The sequence below is a fragment of the Dunckerocampus dactyliophorus genome, chromosome 5 (assembly GCF_027744805.1).
Source record: "Dunckerocampus dactyliophorus isolate RoL2022-P2 chromosome 5, RoL_Ddac_1.1, whole genome shotgun sequence".
Classification (NCBI taxonomy): Eukaryota; Metazoa; Chordata; class Actinopteri; order Syngnathiformes; family Syngnathidae; genus Dunckerocampus; species Dunckerocampus dactyliophorus.
Genome location: NC_072823.1, coordinates 10957809 through 10979117, shown reverse-complemented (window position 1 = coordinate 10979117; position 21309 = coordinate 10957809). Strand labels below are relative to the sequence as shown.

The 21309-nt window shown below is 39.1% G+C and overlaps 1 protein-coding gene across 3 annotated transcripts in view; it reads left to right on the top strand.

Annotated features, from left to right (window-relative positions):
- The window catches only part of ranbp10 (RAN binding protein 10), a 31911-nt gene extending 19267 nt beyond the window's left edge, over window positions 1-12644 (top strand). The window contains exons 4-15 of one of the 3 annotated variants that reach the window (XM_054775637.1): window positions 595-762; window positions 884-906; window positions 1669-1853; window positions 1986-2098; window positions 2728-2836; window positions 2973-3121; window positions 5085-5301; window positions 5665-5804; window positions 5967-6118; window positions 8423-8534; window positions 9162-9303; window positions 11285-12644. In XM_054775637.1, the coding sequence (XP_054631612.1) occupies window positions 595-762; window positions 884-906; window positions 1669-1853; window positions 1986-2098; window positions 2728-2836; window positions 2973-3121; window positions 5085-5301; window positions 5665-5804; window positions 5967-6118; window positions 8423-8534; window positions 9162-9292 (1499 nt within the window). In that variant the 3' untranslated portion in view covers window positions 9293-9303; window positions 11285-12644. The remainder of the gene's footprint in view (window positions 1-594; window positions 763-883; window positions 907-1668; window positions 1854-1985; window positions 2099-2727; window positions 2837-2972; window positions 3122-5084; window positions 5302-5664; window positions 5805-5966; window positions 6119-8422; window positions 8535-9161; window positions 9304-11284) is intronic. The other 2 variants (XM_054775639.1, XM_054775638.1) reach the window with 2 other exon arrangements.
- The last annotated feature ends 8665 nt before the right edge of the window (window positions 12645-21309 follow it).

The window sequence follows — 21309 nt, the reverse complement described above, 5'->3', positions numbered from 1 at the left end:
ACACGGACAAGAAAAGAAAGAAAATATTTGACGCTGTTCTTTCAATGTGTTTGCAGTATATTTTTAATCTATCAGTATATTTTTTTAATTTAAAATCACTGTGGTCTGGGCGTCATGTCCTCGAAGTGAGAGTACCCTCTCTAGTACACCTTTCAGGAGAATCACCTTTTATATACAGTATGTAGTGTTACCCAAATTTACAGATTGCGGGAGGGCAGTAAGAAAGGTGGTGTAAGGTGTGCAAAGTAATAGGAAAGTTTCATAGTGAGGATACTATTTCATCACCAATAGTTCCATGTACAATGATGACCTCAGCTCATTAAAATCGTGCACTGCACCACAACCACAGAAAGTTCATGCTTGTGAATTTTTATGCAATAAAGTGCATTCGGTTGTCGTCAGATGGGAAAATGTGACTGTGAGCAGCGCACATAAATGAGTAACTATCACCCTTCCTTCCAGGATATTTCTGTTTAAATGAACAGGCAGTGATTTGAGTGAAAGTTATGACCGTTTGAACTGACAAACAGCATTTTTTTCATAAGATTTGAAAATATAAAGTAAAAACTAATCCTAATCCTTGCCCTATTTTAGGATGGGACAAGCACTCATATGGTTACCATGGAGATGACGGCCATTCCTTCTGCTCCTCTGGGACTGGCCAACCATATGGACCAACGTTCACCACGGGTGACGTGATTGGCTGTTGCGTTAACCTCATCAACAACACATGCTTTTACACCAAAAATGGCATCAGTTTAGGTCAGTGGAGGTGGATAAAATACAAAGCAAATGTTATGAAGTCATAGATTGACTGATTGTTTATGTAATCTTCTTTGAATCATCATGCATATTAACTGAAATGTTTTCTTTTGCTTCAAAGGTGTGGCTTTCACAGACCTGCCGGTAAGTATCATGTTGTAGCATCTCTGATATGCCAGCCACTCAACATAAGACCTTTTACGTTTACTTTTATTGGCATATTTGACATACAGTGGATTCCTGCACATTTGTGATTCAGCATTCACAGCATTTGGTAAAAAAAAAAAAAAAAAAAAGTTAACACGGGATATGTACAGTATACATGTACCACTGTTGTTTCTGTTCTCACTGAGCAGCAGTGGGTGCTGCTGAGCGGTCCGGTCTGCCCCGCCCCAAAGCAGTCACAAGTGGTCAGTCAGCTCAGCGTACAATATGGTGCCCGTCTTGTGTTATTAATACACTGTGTGAGTCCAACTGTGTTATTAGTGTACTTGTTAGCATCCTATTAGCTTGCTAACCAAATGGCACCCGGAACCGGAAGTCAGCAACGTCGCCCTGCCTAAGATGTCATCAGCGGTAGACTCTCAAAAATATAAACTCTTTTTATAGTTTTATATGCATAACAGAATTGTAAATGCATGTAAATGATGGAAGAAAGGGATAAATGAACATTTAAGGTTATGTTTACCTTCATTTTTGGCTTTCTGGAGCAGATTAATTGGACATACATTATTTCTGATGGGAAAAATTGATTCGGTTAGCGTACGTTTTGGTTACAGTTGGACGGTAACCAAGGTTCCACTGTACTCTACATTGTAGATTTCTTTGATACAGTCATGATAACAACAACCAATTTAGATGAAACTTAAACAACCTTCTATTTGTTCTACCTTCTTTTTGAACCAGCCCAACTTGTACCCCACTGTGGGGCTTCAAACTCCGGGTGAGATTGTAGATGCAAACTTTGGACAGCAGCCATTTGTCTTTGACATTGAGGACTACATGAGTGAATGGCGAGCGAAGATCCATGGTATGATTGCTCGCTTCCCCATTGGAGAAAGACTGGGTGACTGGCAAGCTGTCCTGCAAAAGTAAGTTACATTCTGCAAATATCAAGTCAGGGTATACCAGTAAGAATCATTTTTTAACATCTGTAACTCATTGAGCCATGGGTACAAGTTCCATTCAAAAACAAGTGGTGATTTTCTATTTTTTTTCTCCAGTATGGTATCCAGTTACCTAGTCCACCATGGATATTATGCCACTGCCACAACCTTTGCCAGAGCCACAGAGACAATGATACAAGAAGACCAGACATCTATAAAGAACAGACAGAGTATGTGAATGAAGCACACTCGCAAATTCATTTCTTTTGGCATGGCAACTAACTTGTGTAGTGTGGAGGTCTACTTTTGCACTTACCTAAATGTTTCCAACAAGCACCCACCATGGAAATCCAGAAGTGAAGCAGAATTCATTTCTATCTTCACTAATTTAGCGTAATGGAATGTGTTGGTCTACGCGACTAAGACACGACTAAGGCTTTCCACAATTCGTAAAGTCACAGGCTATAACGTGCAGATGTTTTCCGACCTTTCCAGCACTCCATTTTATACAGGTACCACCCCACCTCCCACATTATACAGTGTTTCTGCCAGTTTTTTCTCCTATATTCTTTATTTTCAATTACTATTTAACTAAGGTATTTATACCGTTTTTTCCTCCTATTTGGTCTTACATTACTAAATAAGCTATATATTAACTACACTATTACACATTCTATCTTGCTCTATGTTACATAAGACAGTTGGGTAAAATAAGGTCTACTGAAAGCAAACAAGGCAATAATGTGTAACTTTACTTTATTTGACCGTTAAGCCTGTTTTTAGCCTGTGGGTCAGATAGGTTAACCCACACATCACTTTTTCTAGCATAAATAGCATGTAGTTATGTTTTGCCGAATAGGAATACAGAAGCTGGTGCTGGAAGGACGTGTGGGCGAAGCCATCGACGCCACTCAGCAACTTTATCCTGGCCTGTTAGAACACAACCCAAACCTTCTATTTATGTTGAAGTAAGTTGGCATGTTTAAAGCATGACATTTATTAGTTCTTCTATGGGCGTAACTTTTCTGTTCGTAGCATTGTGTGTTGCTTTTGGAAAATCAATGAAAACATTGATGCAAAAAGAAACGCCATTACGTCCTCTAGGTGTCGTCAGTTTGTGGAAATGGTGAACGGTACAGACAGTGAGGTTCGCTGCTTGACCATCCGCTCTCCCAAGTCCCAGAGCAGTTACCCTGGCTCACCCAATCTTAGCCCTCGTCAGGGAGCTGGAAATTCACACTCGCACACAGGAGGTACAAGTTTACTCGCATTTTTTGGTTGCTGAAATAGAAGCATGCAGTGTATCTCAATACATTTGCAATATTCTGCAAAAAGTATTTGATTTCAGGAGTTCAGTTCAGACCAAGTCACAAATTTAAGGCTCAGGAAGTTTTTGAAGTCCATTTGGTGATTAGAGTGCCTACCAGTAGTTTACTGTGTTGAACTTTTTGATAATTTCTACATTATATGCGATACAGTCATCTCTCGCGACATCGTGGTTCAAATTTTGCGCCTTCACGCTAACACGTTTAAAAAAAACAAACAAAAATTAATAAATCATGCTCTTTCATGGTTAAAAATGGTGGAAACAAAATACATATTTAAGCAAATTGTCTTTTTTTGCCTAAATCAAGCATTTTCAACCATAAAAATGCCGAAATGAACTAAAATACAAATATAAGAAGACGATTTCTACGTAAATATTCCATTTATAAAGAAGGAATCGTACTGTGCGGAAATTCATTCATGATCGGGTTTGGAACCATTTAACTGCCATAAACGGGGGATTACTGTACTGTATTTGGCATTTTTCTCAGCTGTAAACTATAATAATCGAAATTAGTAAATGAAGGAAGAAATTCTTCAAATATTTCACTGTGTGTAGTGAATCTATAGAATATAAAGGTGTCACTTGTTGAACTGAACAACCGTCGTCCCTCGTTTATCTCAGTTAATTGGTTGTAGACTTGACCAGGATAAGTCAGTTTCCGCAAAGTAGGATTCAATACTCGTAAAGGGAATATTTTTGTTGTTAGAACATTAAAAAAACTGTTTATGACTTTCAAAATATGGTTTATAACATTATTAGAGCTCTGTAGACATGAAATAACACCCCAATAGTCACCTTCACGCTCCTGTTTTTTTTTACACTACTTTGTGCAGGCTCTGGGATCACTTCAGGGGCATAAGAGACGGCCACTGCTAGCATAGCAAGCTACCGAGCTAACTAGTTAGCCTCTCCAATTTACTTTAAACTTAGGAAAAGTGTTCCAGACGGAGTTGGGAAGAAGGGCAAAGTAAGAAGCCAAAAACCTACCACTTCCACACGGAATGAGAGAACAACCTTTTTTTTCCACTCGATCATATCGCACATGCCATGGCTGACTCCATGCAGTGTGAAAGTAATGTAATCTAACATCATGTCTCATCATTTCATAAACCATAACTGACTTGTCTTTCAGTATTTTTGGACTAATAGTCCATAGCCAACCATGAAACAGCGATCATTTATTAAATAATTAGATTTTTGAAAAACCCTTTTTGAAAAAGGGAGTGACGTTCGAACAGCAATGTTGCAAGGGACGACTGTACTGAAATTAATCACAGGGTATCCACGGCATCTTATAAAGTCAAAAATCCAGTCATTGGAAATTAAGGACTTAAAATGTCTAGAATTGTCTGAAAGTTTCATAGTATGTCATATACAATTTGAAATGTCTTAGAAATGTATTAATTTTACTTTCATTTAAAACAAATGCATAAACTTCAATCTCGCTTTTAAATCTTTTTGAGGATTTTTGAGGACGCTGTAGCTAGAGTCGTGAACAGTAAACTGATGCGACTGGATATCCGGTTAGACAAGCGAGAGATGTGGCTGCATCGGTAGCAGCCTCCTGGATCGATAAGAGTCAGCCATCAATCCTTAAATTAATTGATTGTAGATAGATGCACCGGGTATCGCAAGACTAGCAACCGGTTCAACTATTAAACAACATGAATACAGACCCACCATCCACCAGTACGAGCCTGGAGTTTGTTTTTCAGAGAGTTTATGCACCACAAATATGCACATCGGCTTTGGTCTTAAATTTGACTTTTTGAAACATGAAGAGACCCTGAATTAACTTTTCACAAATATTCTCTTTTATTGAGCTGTATTAACAAGTATGTAAACCAACCACAAAGATGACTCCATGCATTTTTCTCTTTCCCGAGGTGTAGACAGCCCAACCTGCAGTAATGGGGTGACGCCCACCAAAAAATCAAAGAGCCACAGCAGCGTTATTAGCAGCATCGTCAAATACCCCAGCACATCCTCCTCAGCCTCCTCGTCCACCTCCTCCTCACCTTCATCCATCAACTACTCAGAGTCTAATTCCTCTGACTCTACCAAGAGCCAGCCACACAGCGCCAATAGCAACCAAGAAACAAGGTAGGATGGACCAGTTTTTGGCTGGCTTGAAACTGACTTGAAAGAAAAAAACTTGGACTAAAAGTATTTTGATACACTTCTAATTTAGTGTTAAGTTCTATCCGTTTAGTGTACGTGACGCGTGCCACTCGAACAGCGATTTTAAAATGGCTTGTAATTGATTATAACAATGTACAGCTGCATTTTAATCTGATGTTGGCATTTAATGCAAAAAGTTGTGCACTTTTATACTTGTAATACACAATGTGTACAAATACAGGAGATCTATGCCACATGATTCAAATGTTGACGTTTGTTGTGTTAGACGTCTATCTTCTTTTGCCATGATTACAATCCTCCTGTCTCCTGTTTGTGTTTGTGTAGTGACAGTGAGATGGAAATCGAAGCAGAACACTACACCAATGGAGTTGTTGAGGTCTCATCTGCCCGGATCATGAATGGCACATATAAACACGAAGAGATCCTTCAGCCAGATGACAACAGCATTGGCAATGGTGTCACAGGTACGCAAACGCATGCGGATGTGGAATACAAGACCTTGGTTTTTTTATTGGTTTAATAATCGGCATGTTTTGCTTACCTCCCTTGTTCTCATGTTTATCATCCAACAAGATTCTTGCTTAATGTATGCATTTGTGTTTTTTCACATGCGTGTCTGTCGCCAGAAGATGAGGGTTATAGAAACAGTAGACAACTTTGTGGAGGGAACCAAGCAGCCACAGAGAGGATGATACAATTTGGACGGGAGCTGCAGGCACTAAACGAAAAGCTGTGTCGCGATTATGGCAAGAACACAACACACAAGAAAATGTTGCAGGTATGCACTCACACAAGCATAACACCACCTGTGCTCCCACAAACAGCTGTGCTACATCTGTTTAAACTGATGCCAGAACTGTATCGAAGAGATTTCTCCCGTTGGCACCAGTTGAAATCCTGCTGGCAATATTCTGTACTACTTCAGGATTAAGATTAAAGATGCTTGAGCTTCATAACCTGTAGGTTAGTTGGTCACCTTTTCTTTCAACAACACCCGGACCCAAGGAGCTTTGAAAGTACACAGTTCGTTGTCATTCTTGCTTCAGATAATCTGAATTTCCCATGGGGATGGAATATACTAAGTTTCAAAGGAAGCATTTTTTGCTGTCTTGTTCACCAATAATAATGTTAATGTTTTTATTGACATTTTATTTAGCCTTTCAGATTTATGGTGTCTCACTTCCTCAATGTTAACTTCATATAGAAATCACAGTCATGAAACTTGCTCCCTCTTGAGAGGTGCTACATTCATAATGCTATCGCATATTCATAATAATCATAATTAAATCATAAATAATAATAAATACTTAAGTTATACCCCAGACCATGATTTTTGGAAGGTCTTATAGGAATAATTTTTTGAATGTCTATATTTTAAACAAAGCAGTAACTTATTTAAGCTCCGTCTTGACAGCTTTTTTGTTACCTGAATAGAGAGGTTTTTTCATTGGCAAGATAAATTGTGCTGTTTATATTGTTTGATCCATCTTCAAATAACAAAGAGGGGGAAAAAAGGATGGCAACACAAAAAATGAACCTGAAATATAGCAACACCTTTTTTTTAGTTCCACTAACAATGGTTGATTTTTAACATGTATTATATACAGCCAAAAGTCATACATTTGTTATGCAAACATATTTGGAGACATTGATTGCTTATTTAAATAACAATGGAAGAGAATGTTTTTGGATCTCTGTGCTGTTTGTTTTTCCCTACAAATTTTCCAGTTATTTTTCCAATATGTCAAAATTACAAAATATTATCTTTATTCTATGACTCTGTTATGAAACGTTCTGTTTAATATTGTGTCCCGACTGTAATTACTAGTTCTGTTACATCATGATTATTATTAGAATAATAGTGTTATAATGTACAGTATTTCTTGATTTATTATTCTAACTATCTAGTGGAGGAAAAAATTATTTGAATTCCTGCTAATTTTGTAAATGGTACCCCCTTACAAACATATGAGCATTCCATGAAGGTTTATTGTAGCACAGAGACAGAATATCAACCAAAAAATCCACAAAAAAATATATACGCTTATAAATTAGTTTGTATTTGGCTGAATTAAATAAGTATTTCATCTTCAAGCAAAACATGACTCGGTATTTGGTGGCGAAATCCTTGTTGGAAAACATAGAGATCCAACCGTTCTTGTAGTTGTTCACCAGTTGGTCCATTTATAGATACTCCTATATGGAAATCCTGAAGGTTTTTGAGGCTGTCGCTTGACAATTTCACATTGCAGCTCCCTCCAGATTTTCAATGGGGTTTTGGTCCAGAGATTGGCTGGGCCTCTCCTTATTCTTAGCCACTCTTTTGTTGCCTTTGCTTTATGTTTTGGGTCATGACCCTTCTTCAGTGTTCCGGCTGAGGCCAGGGGGGTTCTCATCCACAATTACATTCACCTTCATTGGCCCCTCATTGTGTTGAAATATTCCTGTACCCTTAGCAGTGAAACAGCTCCAAAGCAGAATGTTTCCACCTCCATGTTTGGCATATACAGCATTTCTCTGCCTGCAAACACGGTGGAGCTGGGTCATAGACTGCTATTCTGTATTTCTTCCATTTTCTAATTATCTCCAACAGTGGTGTCTTTCTCAGCCAGCTTCTTTCTGAAGGGACAGGGCTAATTTGTGTGCTTCATGTGCACATAACTGGTCTGTGTTAGCCAGAATTCTTGCTGATTCGTATCGGATCAAATAACTTACATTACTATGACTTATATTACTATACTGCAATTAATTTGTAACCTTTAATTAATGTATTTACCAGGCTTTGTTGTTGATATTCTGTTTCTCTTTGTAAAAAAATAAACCTACTATAAAATACATGGATTGTTCATGTCTTTGTAAGGGGAAACAAAAATCAAAAATCAAATTATTACAAATAATCTAATACATCTGTTTTACAATCCTCTATTTTTTTTGTATTGGTGTATTGTCACTATAATTCTAATATTGTATAATACAGAAATCAGTCAAGGTTATTCGAGGGTCAGAATCACTACATGTTAAACCAAGGATGCTTGGTAATGTAGGCACTGCAATGTTGTTGAAGTTTTGTGTGCTTCTGCAGGATGCATTCAGTCTGCTAGCGTACTCAGATCCGTGGAACTGCCCTGTGGGCCAGCAGTTAGACCCCACACAGAGAGAGTCACTCTGCTCCGCACTCAACAGCGCCATACTGGGTAAAGTAAAGCACTCACTGATTGTGAATATACTGTGTACAATCAAAACACTGTGTGTGTTTGTGTGCGTGCGTGCGTGTGTGTGTGTGTGTGTGTGTGTGTGTGTGTGTGTGTGAAGTGGCGGTAGTAGAAAAATAAGCCCAAAATAGTGTTGGCCTATTTATCTTGATTTTATTGGCACATCTCAATGATTAAACCATACAAAGTAACATAGACGATTGGGGAGGGGGGCCTCAGTAGTTAAAAAAGCCTTTCAGAAATGCAGAAATAGTGAGAAGAATAAGAAATCGATGTCCCATACTTCAAGAGAGTTTGACAGATCATTTACGTGTGTCCAGCAAGTGTCCCATTTTACATTTGTCGCCATACCATCGATTGGATAATACTGGAAATCTCATCTGATGATGTTGCAATATCCAATCTTCCTAGTTGTTGACATTTTGGGTGTTGAAACAGGAAAGGTCATGAGTAGCCCAACACCACCTGACAAAGTTAATAGAAAGAAAGCACATGGAGTGGAAATGTTTTTAAACTTTTCGATTATGGTTATACATGTGTACATGGTACAGTCATTGGTGATGAATTTTGTCTGAAATCCATTCTGCCCTTGTGTTTTATTATGTTCAGAGTCCCAAAATCTGCCCAAGCAGCCTCCTCTGGTGTTAGCACTGGGTCAGGCTACCGAGTGTGTACAGCTTATGGCTCGGGTCCGGTCTGGTTCCTGCTCCTTTGCCAGAGTAGACAACTTTTTGCTCTAGCCCTTGTGTTGGTAAGTATGTACTAGGAAGTACAGAAATAACTGAAAAGAAAACACATCATTTTTGTCTTAGCAAAAATATATCCAAAAAATAAACCAAAAATGTGTATAATCTGACACACTGATACAGTTGGGTCCAAAAGTGTTTTTTCTTTTACACACCACCACAATCAAAATGTGATTGAAGTGTAACGATCAGTTTAACAAATATGGCATTTGCCATGCAGGAATGACCTGTTCAGGGGTCAATAGTATTGGAAATACTTTTTTTCCCACGAATTGTAAATACTGTATGTTTAATATTTGCATGGAGACCCTTTGTAGTCAATGACTGCCTGCAGTCTGGAGCCCAAGGATATCATTTAATTCTGAGTTTCATCCCAGCTTTGCCTTTGTCATTTGTACTTGCTGCTTATTTGTGCGTCTTGCTTCCTTCACCTTTGTCTGAAAGGAAAACTGCACTTCTTTTGGAATTTTGCCCAACATCCACAATCGTTATGTGAGACAAGAACACACATCTTTCCCTTTTCTCTGTGTTCTAAATAACCACCTTGTGCTGGCAGTTTTTCCACTAACAATGCAGGTAATGGGTTTTCACCTATTCCACCTATAAAGCTCTCTAAATAAAACCATCCAAAACCCTCCAACAATGTTTTATATACATGCTGTTACCATGTAGTAATGGTTACATTTGTGATAACATGTAATACTTAAGTATTTTGACGTTTTGAGGGTTTGTTAGCGCTCACAATTCTTCGTTGGCTGCACACCATGCCTTTCCATCGATGCTCACACTGTGTACCGCTCAGCAGAAACACTTGATTTCTGTCGGCATGACTTGGCAAGGTCCACATGTACGCCACCAGGTCATGCCATTCCTGACTCTCTCGGCCTCCGTCCGCTCCTTTTCACCCTCAGCTTCTAAAACCTGTAGCTCATCCACCGTATATTCACGCGCAAAAAGATAAGGGTCTGGATCAGCTTTCACAAAGTCTGCCATGATTAGTGGCAATAAACACAGAACGTGCTCTCTATGCTGTTGTTCTTGACGGAAGTCGTGTTGCGTGTGGGCTCTGTGAAATCCATGCGCCCAGGAAAAAAGTTCCGGTAATGCTTAAAATGTATTACATGTTATCGTGCATGTGCCTGTTACTACATGGTTACAGCATGTATATAAAACGTTGTTGGAGGGTTGTGGATGTTTTTTTTTCCAGGGCTTTATAGGAGAAATAGAGGAATCGCTATTACCCGCATTGTTTGTGAAAAACTGCCAGCATGAGGCGGCTATCTAGAACGCACAGAAAAGAGGAAGATGTGTGTTTTTGTCTCACATAGGGATTGTGGTTGATGGGCAAAATTACAAAAAAATTGCAGTTTCCTGTAATGTGAAACACATGATCTACTACGTCACTCTGACTTGGCCATTAAAGACTATTCCATTTATTTGCTTTCAGCATGTCTTAAGGCGTTTTTACCAGCAGCTCTGGTGTGTTGTCTGCGGTGTCATGGTATGGACACCTGTGTCTCAACTCCTGTTATCTTAGGGGGGTTCCCCCCCAATAGGCATATGGATAATTACCCTAAACATACTGCAAAAGTAACTAAAGACAAGGCAAATTAATAGAATAATCTTTAATGGCCACATCTTTAGCCTGATCTGAAGTCAATAGAGCATGCTCTTCACTTACTAAAGATGCAAGTGCAGCAAGTGATGGTGGCTGCAGTTAAAGGCCTGACTAAATGGTCTTGATTGTTTTATTTCCAATCCATTATGGTGATGTATAGAGGTTCTTTCAAAAGAACAGCTCTTTCATTGTTCAGATCCGTCTAGACTGAGCTGCAGAGCTGTGACTTTGGATGAATATGACTGAACATCCATTTGGAAATATTTCATATACAGACAGATATAATGTTAACAGAGAGCTTTTATTTTGAAACAAATTTACAGTAATCCCAAATTGCTGATTTTGAACCACTGCTTGTCTCTCCACAGGTTTATATGATGTTGCACTGAAAGAGGGCAAGTCCAGCAGGTAGTTGCCATAGCTACGGAGAAGAATGCATGCGTGTGATTGGTGTGTTTGGTTGACTATCAGAAGCGGAGCCAGTGGCCCAGACAAAAGAGCGGAGAGGAGGAGAGTAGAAAAGAAAGCTTCCTTTTTAATTTAGTATTATCAAATAAACGTGTGACACTATTTAAAGAATATTAATGCAATTTCTGTTTATCTAGACATTTTATTTCTTTTTTTGTCAGTTTGTTGTACTCGTTTCCAACAAACAGTTAGTCATGATCCCCCTTTTTGTTTTTCATGGGTGGATTTGGGCTCCTAAATAAATATTTCACTTTTGATGTTCACCATATCCTGCACCACAATGTTCACAACCTGGTTACCGTGGTGATTATCACACCTGTAGGTCACCCTTAATAAGATACAAGTCCCTGAAATATACACTTGGAAGTGTATCCATGTTGCTGCTGTTATTTTCACAATGTAAATCAGAAGCACTGTTACCTTGCCAGGAGAACTAAACAAAGCCAAGTACTATGCTAACCCATTGTGGTCAAGGTGCAGAAGCAATATTCTGCCACTTGGACCATGCCTTTACATTTCTGTCAAAAATAGGCAACATTGTCTACTCATTTTTGCAATCTACATTGTTACTTGCAGTAAATCCTTTTAATAATGTATTGGTTTTCTGTATTTTTCTCCCTCCCGGACCGACATCAATCACATGCATCCATGGGGATGAATTGCTTTAATTAGTAAATAGACATGGATACAAATAATGTTTCCAATAACTTGGTCCAGTCAAAAACAAAAAAGCTTACGCATGTGTGAGACTACTACAAAGTGAATAATCCATATCAATATATAATGTCAAAATATAGCCTAAACTAATTCACAGCTAGTTATGGATGATTTAGAACATAATTTATTAATCTGGAGACATGTTTGCGTCAGAATTGTACAGATGGTCCTCAGGTTGCGAACGAGTTCTGTTGGAACGTTTAATACCAAAAGTGCTGACAATTTGGTCGGAGTTTCACCTCTCTCGGAGCTGTGATGTTCATTTTCACTTCTATGGTTATGGCTTTTCTTTTTTGAGATGTCTTCCCACCAGAGGAGCCTACCTTACGCTTGGGAGACATAAAGTGCAAAAAGTTCGATAAGCGATGTCATCCGCTCTGTTCATTGCCTTACAAATTACACTAACAGTGCATCAAACCACGGGCATTAAAAAATAACAGTTGGATAACAAAAACACATAAAATAAATCATTCAGAAATTGAGATTAAAGAAATAAAAACGTAACAGAAAAGGGATAAATAAATTATTTAAAAAAAAAGAAAAGTAGCTATTGGCTGTCGTAGAAGTCGCTAGATGACGTCATAGTATAATTTACATGTCATTTGCGTATGATATAAAATGCTGTAGGAAAAAAGCATATCCTCGCAGGAGAGACCAGAAAAGTGAGAAAAACATCAATTACGATTAGAACTACACGACAACTTGATTCTGTCTTTGTTAATTTAAAATTGTCCATTTCATCAAAAATAACTTTAATATTTTATCTCGGCCAGCGCCTCACAAAGTTCTCCCATCCCACTTAGGCTATTGAGATTTTTTTAAGAGCACAATTAAACAGCGAATAACAGGTTATGATGTGTTTATTCAATGGCTTACATTAACATGACTGTGGTTCGTGAGCAGCACACTTTTCTGGTGAATATATGTAATAGCAATTCATTAGCATCTTCGATGCAGAGAGCTCCACATCATTGCTCGTCACAGCCTTTGGGCGGAGAGGACATGTTTAACAGCACTCGCCGATGCTTAGTGACAACAAAATGCAGAACAATACGTGTTTTCACCATATAAGGAAACTCAAACTGAGGTCAGAAAAAGTTGCTACATTTGTCGCTATAAATATGTCGTCATGGGGGGTGGGTGGGGGGGTTCGGAATATCGCCACAAATATCGCGACAAAATGGCAAAGTTGGCAACACTGACTGTATCTGCGAATGACGTACGCTGTATTCATCCGCGGTGTGCCAGACTTATGCACACTGCATACTTGCAGCGTGTATTATCCACTGCGTGTTCTGAAAGTAGTTCTGGAGCGAGTCCACTGTTTATCGATCAAAATGAACTTTTTAACAAATTTACGGGCGCACAGACGCAACGCCAAAACTCGCAACGACGTAATCCGAGGACCACCTGTACTTTTTTATGGTGTGAAGGATGCCTGGGAGGATACACAACTACTTCGAGCGGTGTTTTGATCGCTTTGCTTAGACAGACATATTAAAAATTCTAATTGGAAAACCAACAAAGACAAGACCACTTTTTGGTAGGGGGCTAAATCTTTTTTTCTTCGGAATAGCATTTGGATTTACAGTAACTTCACTTAGGCTGTTATTCAACAATGACTTGAAAAACCAATCTTGTCTTTGTATTTGAGCGTGACATTTTCAACCTGGCAAATGACACATGGATGCAAACTAAAGTGTGTACGTCCACTCATTCAATGTGTATTACAGAGTATGTAATGGTCAGGAATTTTTCATCTAAAACTGGTCTTCTTGACTCTCTTCTTATAGTCAAATAATAAACCCACAAGCTGTTCAGTTTGAAAGGACTATTGTAACACCAAACCTTCCATTTCATCCCTAAAGGGAGCAAGCTCCTCACTGTTGCCGTTCTGTGAGTCCGGGTCTGCTTTGATCCCTGTGTAGACATGACCACTGGTCTGATAGTGACTGATTGGAGTCAAAAAGAGATTTTTGGAGAAGGTCTAAAGCCGCACAGTCATCTCCTGTAGAGGATGGAGAATGGCTTGAGGTATTGCATAAAAGCAGTGCAGAACTGACTCCTATTGTGATTTTGATTTCATATTTTATGTTTTAGCACAAACAGTAATAAAGTTTTTTTTAAGTTAAGAGTCTACTTAGCATGATCTCCTATTAAAAAAAAAAAAAAAAAAGTAAAACATTATAATGGGGGGGATATGTACTGGAAATGTGTTCAAATAAAGAAATATTGTATTCTGTTTTGACAGAATTATTTTTTATTAAAATACATCCATGAGCATATGACTGATGACTTTTTGTGTTTTATCTTCGTACAAATCAGTTGTCAATGCATTCTGCTCTAAAAGTCATTTTTGTCTCTGTCAGTTAAGTTAGACCAGTGCTTCTCAAATACTGGGGCGGGACCACCTGGGGAGGGCGTGGTGAACTGTCAGAGGGGGCGTGGTAGGCGGGGAGGCCTTTCAATATTAGTGCCGACCTGCCAACATGTAAGAATTTGTCATTCACAACATGGAGATTTACTCTTGGATACCTTGTATGCTTCACTGCTCTCCATTTTGTTGCATTTTGCGAGTTTCAGCTTCAAGTTCAGTCCATACATTACAGATAAATAAATATAAGTTTCTTAATAATATTTCAAATCGGGGGGGCCGTGACAGAAAATAACTGACAATCGCTGGGTTAGGCCACTATGTTCTTATTCCCAAAGAATATTCTCAACATTTATGCTAATGTCCTATCCAGGTTCATTCTGTTGAGATCAGCTTGTAGTTTTATTTGTTTTAGGGGCGGACACTGAACTCATATCGCAAAGTGAAGGAGGCAAGAATGATTATTGCACAAACATAAGACCAGTCATATTACAAAGGATCTAAATTGTCCATAGGTATGAATGTGAGTGTGAATGGTTGTTTGTCTATATGTGCCCTGCCATTGGTTGGCGTCCAGTCCAGGGTGTACCCCGCCTGTCGCCAGACGTCAGTTCCAGCATACCCCCGCATAGAAGATGGATGGATGGATGGATGGATCTGCCAAAGCTTGAATAGAAACAATAATGTCAAACACTCGGCTCTTTACACTTTTAACATTGCGACACTAGATGGCAGCACTGAGATATATAAAGAGCTCAAGTACAGCAGTTTGAAAGGAACCAGTTGACCTGGCAGAAATGCACGAGGATGAATGGACCAAATGAGCAAAGACTGGGAGCAGAGCTGCAGTGACCACAGATGTCTATACTGGTTTGTTAAGTTTATGAGAGATTATTGCGTCGTTTGCGCTCATCGTTCAGAAAATTGCTTGTAAATGTCTATATTTCTATACCTACAGTAAATACAGTAAGCGTGACATGTGCATCAGTTGGGGTGAAGAAAATGCAGCCCCTGGACAGTTCAGGTGACACAAAAAATAACCACAAAAACTCAGACTGGGATCCTCCAACACTGTAGAGCACATTTTCAAAGTCTTGGAAATATGAAGAGCTTGGAAGAGCTGCAAAGTTTACCAAGAATTAACCTGTGGCTGAGTTGTATGTGAAGTAAGATTCTCCCATCAGTCGCTGAGCTGCTTTTCCAACCTGTGGTGCATTCTGCCTATACTATACTATACTATACTACACTATACTATACTATACTATACTATACTATACTATACTATACTATACTATACAGTATAACTATAAAGTATGTGCTCGGGAGCCAGTTGTGGCCTGCCACTTTATTTTATGTGACCCGTGAAAGCCTGGAAATGTGCGTCAATGAATCAATTTGTTGAAAAAAATTTAATAAAAAAAAAAGAAATACATGGGCATGGGCAGTCGTATATTACCATGAGGCAATTATGCATTTATATTCAAATCCAGTATATTTACTGTTACAAGCGGCCTTCTGAGTGCAGCCATACAGTAACAGAGTTTGTGGCCCTCAATGAAAATGAGTTTGACACGCCGGGTCTATACAGTATGAATGGGCTCCAGTTCACCTGTGAGCTTCATGAGGACAGGCAGTATAGAAAATATCTGCTCGTAGGACTGTGCAGGTGGCCCTGATATTGTGACCAGTGATTGTGTATTTCTGAAAATGGTCAAAATATAAGTTTATATGGTTATTGCTATGGTGTGCTATGCTGAATGCATGGTATATTAAAAGTCCTCACAAGCTTGGCCTGCTGTCTAACAGTGTGGAATAGCACAAGGCCAAGAGAAAGCTCCGACACGAGCTTGAAATTTCTTGTGCAGTCAGAGAGCTGAGCCTGTAATTATGATCAAGGTGAGCACAGCGGGTTCCTTCAGACTTTTTGTATTGAACCCTTGAAGGATGCTGACATCCTCACAACACTGTGAGACCTCTGGCCTTCAGAATTGGGATGGAACATTTAGCGTGGTTGCTATGGGACACAGAAATCACCATGGCAACTAGCCACCATGTTCTCAATGGGGGTGGGGTGTAAATACACAACACCCACTCTTATTGCCCAATCACTTTAATGCATATTCATAGTCACACACAACAGTCACTGGGGACATGTTTTATGTCTTTCGTCACCCAGCTCTCCATCTATTCACGCAGCTATGCTTCCTTCGCTGGGCCTGACTGAATAATCATGACTGTGAGGCCATTTGAAGGATGCAGCCCCCGCCTGCTCTCAGCAAGATTGTAATGGGCTCATAAGCGCCGCTGATTGAATTGATTGCCACAGTAGGAGTCTGCCCGCGATGTACAATGGGGTGAAATATGTAGAACGCCGAACATTAATCAACTCACACCAACAGACTGCAGCTTGTCACTTTATTTCAGCTCCAGTCCATAATGTACACACAGGAAAGTCATCAGCAGCACTTTACAGTGTTGTTTTATTCACATATGCATAACGAGCATATAAACTCACGTTTATTCATTAGTACTCACCTTTATGGCAGTTCTTCTAAAACCACTACTTTTAGCTGTGTGATTTTTTTCTTATTTAAAAATATATATGAATATTACTATACAGTATATACATTCTATGAATTCTATAAAACATTTACAAATAAATATGAGAACAGTCATTTCCTAATGCAACAAATATACCACATCTATTTGCAAACAGTGGCATTAGAACTTGCTGGCCATTAGTCCAAAAAAGTCGTATTAAAAACCTCTTCCTGCTTTCTCTATGAAGCATGTTTGGAAGGACGTACGAATGAGGCACTCTGAGGTAGACTGTGACTTGTTGTCGAGATGCAAACATACAACAACAAAATCACTAGTCTTCCACAATGTGTCACACTTGATCACAGATTTTGGCGCCAACCATCGCTCTCCCGGGTGTACGTTTCCACAAATGGAGGTAAAAACGTGTCACCGAGCGTGGTGGAATATCAAACACAGAAAAGACAAATATTTTTATTTGCTCTCTACTGCAGAAGCCAAGAAAATTCTCTGTGACTTTAAAAGATGCGTCTGAAGTCATCAACAATGGACTCATTTATGATCCAGTATTTATAGATTTATTCTCAATATCTTTGCTTTTCTCTACTTATTCTAACTTATTTTCTATTTATTATTACCCATTTATTCTTATGTCATAACTTTCATTATATATTTTAGATGATTTTTATCCTTTTTCCCCCCTCATTTCTATTTCTTCATTCCCCTTAGACTGCACAAGCTACCTGGCAGAGCAAATCTGTTGAGCACGTAAGGACATTTAGATTAACAATACTGTCTGCCCTGATAGCTGGACAGGACAAGAAAAAAAATAAATAATAAAATAAAATAAAAACTCCTAATTTTTTATTGATATTGAATTTTTTCCTTTCCATCCTTTCCTTTCACACAGGAAGTGAAGACACTTTAAATAACAAAATGAAATCAACACCTAAAAGATATGATGTGAGTAAATATAAACATATATACATGTAATTATATAAGTATATGGAGATAAGCTCTGCTTCTTCCTACTCCTTTTTGGAGACGTTGAATTGTGCATATGAACAATTAATGAATTACCACAACAAACCATGTGATGATATTCCTTAATGTAGCTTAAATAAAGTATAGCATAGAACGTGTCAGAACTTTCATAGCGCCACTGGTTGCATTGTGTGCTTGCACATTACACTTCACTCGTGGATTACTGAGGGATAAAAGACGTTAAGAGGGAGACGCACGCCTGTGTCTGTACTGAACCAAGAGCACCATGCATAAACCTAAGATGAATATAAGCTGCTGAGAAAGAAAGCAATCTTGTTAAATTCATTTCGGAGCTTGACGACTGCTAATAAGCCTTGTATAAGTGCAGCTGCGAACACACACAAGCACAAACCTGAGTCTTACCTCGGATCGGATGCAAATCCTACAAGATGAGCTACAGCATGGAGACAAGTACTGTATGTACACATGGCACCGCACACAGTTGTGCTAGAGCGTCTGTTTTAATAACAGAACACTAAAACCCACAAGTTTAATCTTCTGGTATTGGTATCTAAAGGTCGAGCAATAAAGCTGGATCTCTGCAGGATAAGGACGATAAAGGAGAGGGAGGGAAGGAAAGGACAGAAGAGGGAAATGAAGGGACCGCAAGGCGTTGAAAGGGGGAAAAAAGGACATCCATGAGAACAGAAAGTAAAGGACAGGAAGGAAGAAAGGGAGTAGGCAAAAGTCAAGGAAAGGAAAATTCGACGAAGGGAGGAGAAAAATAAAGACAGAAAATGAAATGAATGAATGAATGAATATAAAGTAAAGCAGAAAGTGCAAATGATTGAACGCTTCAGTGATGTAAGTGTTTTCATGTTGTTTAGGAGCCAAGACAAACATGGTGATGATTTTGCAGTTCAGGCTGTGTTGTGAATGCCAAATATCCTGTCAATGAAATGGTAATGGCTTTTTATAGACCAACTTCTCAGCTCCTTCCTATTTCCTGTTAATAATGCAAGCTTCAACCTGGCTGTCTGACCTCGCTGTTGGTCCATCACTTTTTATTAATCTTTAATGGCAGGCAAACTGCCTCATACCACACATCGGCCCACATTGCACAACTACCTAATTACTTTTCACGGGGGCAGAAAAATCACCTGTTTCTTTGAAATGAACTGGAGCAGTGGGCTTTTTAATGTTTGTTACGTCTGTCTTCAAAACATGATGGCGTCAGATGAAATGCTTAAGATCAGGCCACGGGAGTGACTTTTGCGTTCTTGGTCCTCGTATTCAACGTCTGTAGACTGTGCAGTCATGTTCTGTTCCTTATAGAAAGCGCCGAGAGATAACTTTTGTTGTAAATTGACCATTTATAATTGATGATTTGAGAGAAATGATAACATTTTTAATATGGGTGATTTGTCCCTGCCTCACCCATTTCTCTTCCTGCCTCTCTCTCGCACGCACACACAAAAACACAGATCGGGTGCAACAAAGGTCTGTGAAATTGTGACAGTTGGAGGCAGATGAAATGACCGTCAAGGTCGGGGAGTGCTGTGCTCTATGTTTTACCGCTCGGCTATAAGAGCTCTTAGGACCTGAAAAGAACACACGCAAATACGCATATGTCAGCGTGTACACACGCTGCCACACATACAGCTCTTTAGTACCTCAACCCCTGCTTCAATATCTTTTAATTCATGTCTGCTCTGTTCTCGCTGAGCCTTTTCTATGCGCTTGTTGGCGAGGTACAACACAACAAGTCAAGTCTCAGCCCAAAACCCGTCATAAAGCTGCTGTCAAATATTTCATAAAAGTAAATTCCTATATCATTACTGCTGTATAGGAAAAGTTCATATCTCGGAGGATTGTGACGTATGAAATCTTGCGCGCGTGTGTGTGTGTGTGTGTGTGCATGTTTTAACACACACCCAAGACATTTGTCAACCTATAGCATATGTTGTGGTCCATGTGTGAAGTGCCTTGCGATAAGATTGACGTGACAATGTCAAAATGTCTAATACTAATAATCATTTCTATTGTGTCAATGTGTCTTTTTATTTTTTGAATTTTAATCATTTTTTTAATCAAATTAATTTGAACTAGAAAAGCACTCAGAGAGCGCAGACCTCCGCCAAGCGCCATAGTTCCCCCCGTATTGTGATTCACACCAAAATGATACTCCTACATTTTTTGCATCAGTCTTTGATATTTTGTACAACCTGCTGGAAACTAGTCCTGTATTTTTTTCCCAAGTGCTCTGACCATTTTTTGTGCCGTTATATACACAAATGCCAAAAATTGTCCTATGTCGCAATGTTAAAGGGTTAGGGGTTTAGGGTGGGGTTAAATTGCACCAGTTCTTCCATATCCCATTTCCGACAATTCCTGAAAGTTTCATCCAAATCCATTCAGAACTTTTCAAGTTATTTTGAACACAAACAAACAGATAAACGCCGGCAAAAGTATAACCTCCGCGCTGTGGTTGGGTTTTGCACTGCGCTTGGCAAAGGTAATGAATTGAACTGTATCGGCCACTCAGTGAAAGTGTTGTAATGAATTCATTCATTCATTTTCTATGCACCTTAATCCCACTAGGGTCGCGGGTATTCTGTAGCCTATCCCAGCTGACTTCGGGCGAGAGGCGGGGTACACCCTGGACCGGTCGCCAGCCAATGGCAGGGCACATATAGACAAACAACCATTCACACTCACATTCATAACTATGGACAATTTAGAGTCGCCAATGAACCTAACATGCATGTTTTTGGAATGTGGGAGGAAACCGGAGTACCCGGAGAAAACTCACGCACGCACGGGGACAACATACAAACTCCACACAGAAATGCCCAACAGAGATTCGAACCCAGGTCTTCCTGATCTCCTTTTTTGGCCAACATGCTAACCACTAGGCCATTGTGCAAAAACTTTTTTTTTTTTAACTTTAGTACCATTCTAGGCATAATAATTACATTCTATATGTATTCCTATCATTACCTTTCCATCCTCATTGGCTGGGACAAATCACCTGACAGATTTATAGTGAGTCGTCACTATTTGGTTTATAATGTATCCCAATGAAGGGAATATACATTTCACTGTGTAATTTGTGTTACATTACAAAGCCACAAGTCTCTCCAACAACAAGCCCAATTTCAATCAATATTTGATACAAAGCAAAGCAGTTATTTTTAATGTTATTATTATTATTTTTAATGAATGTTATTTGGAGAGATGTGCATTGTTGCACTTTAGGACAGGAACCAGACAGACAATCTACAGGAAAACACTTCCAAGCATTGCTCAGTA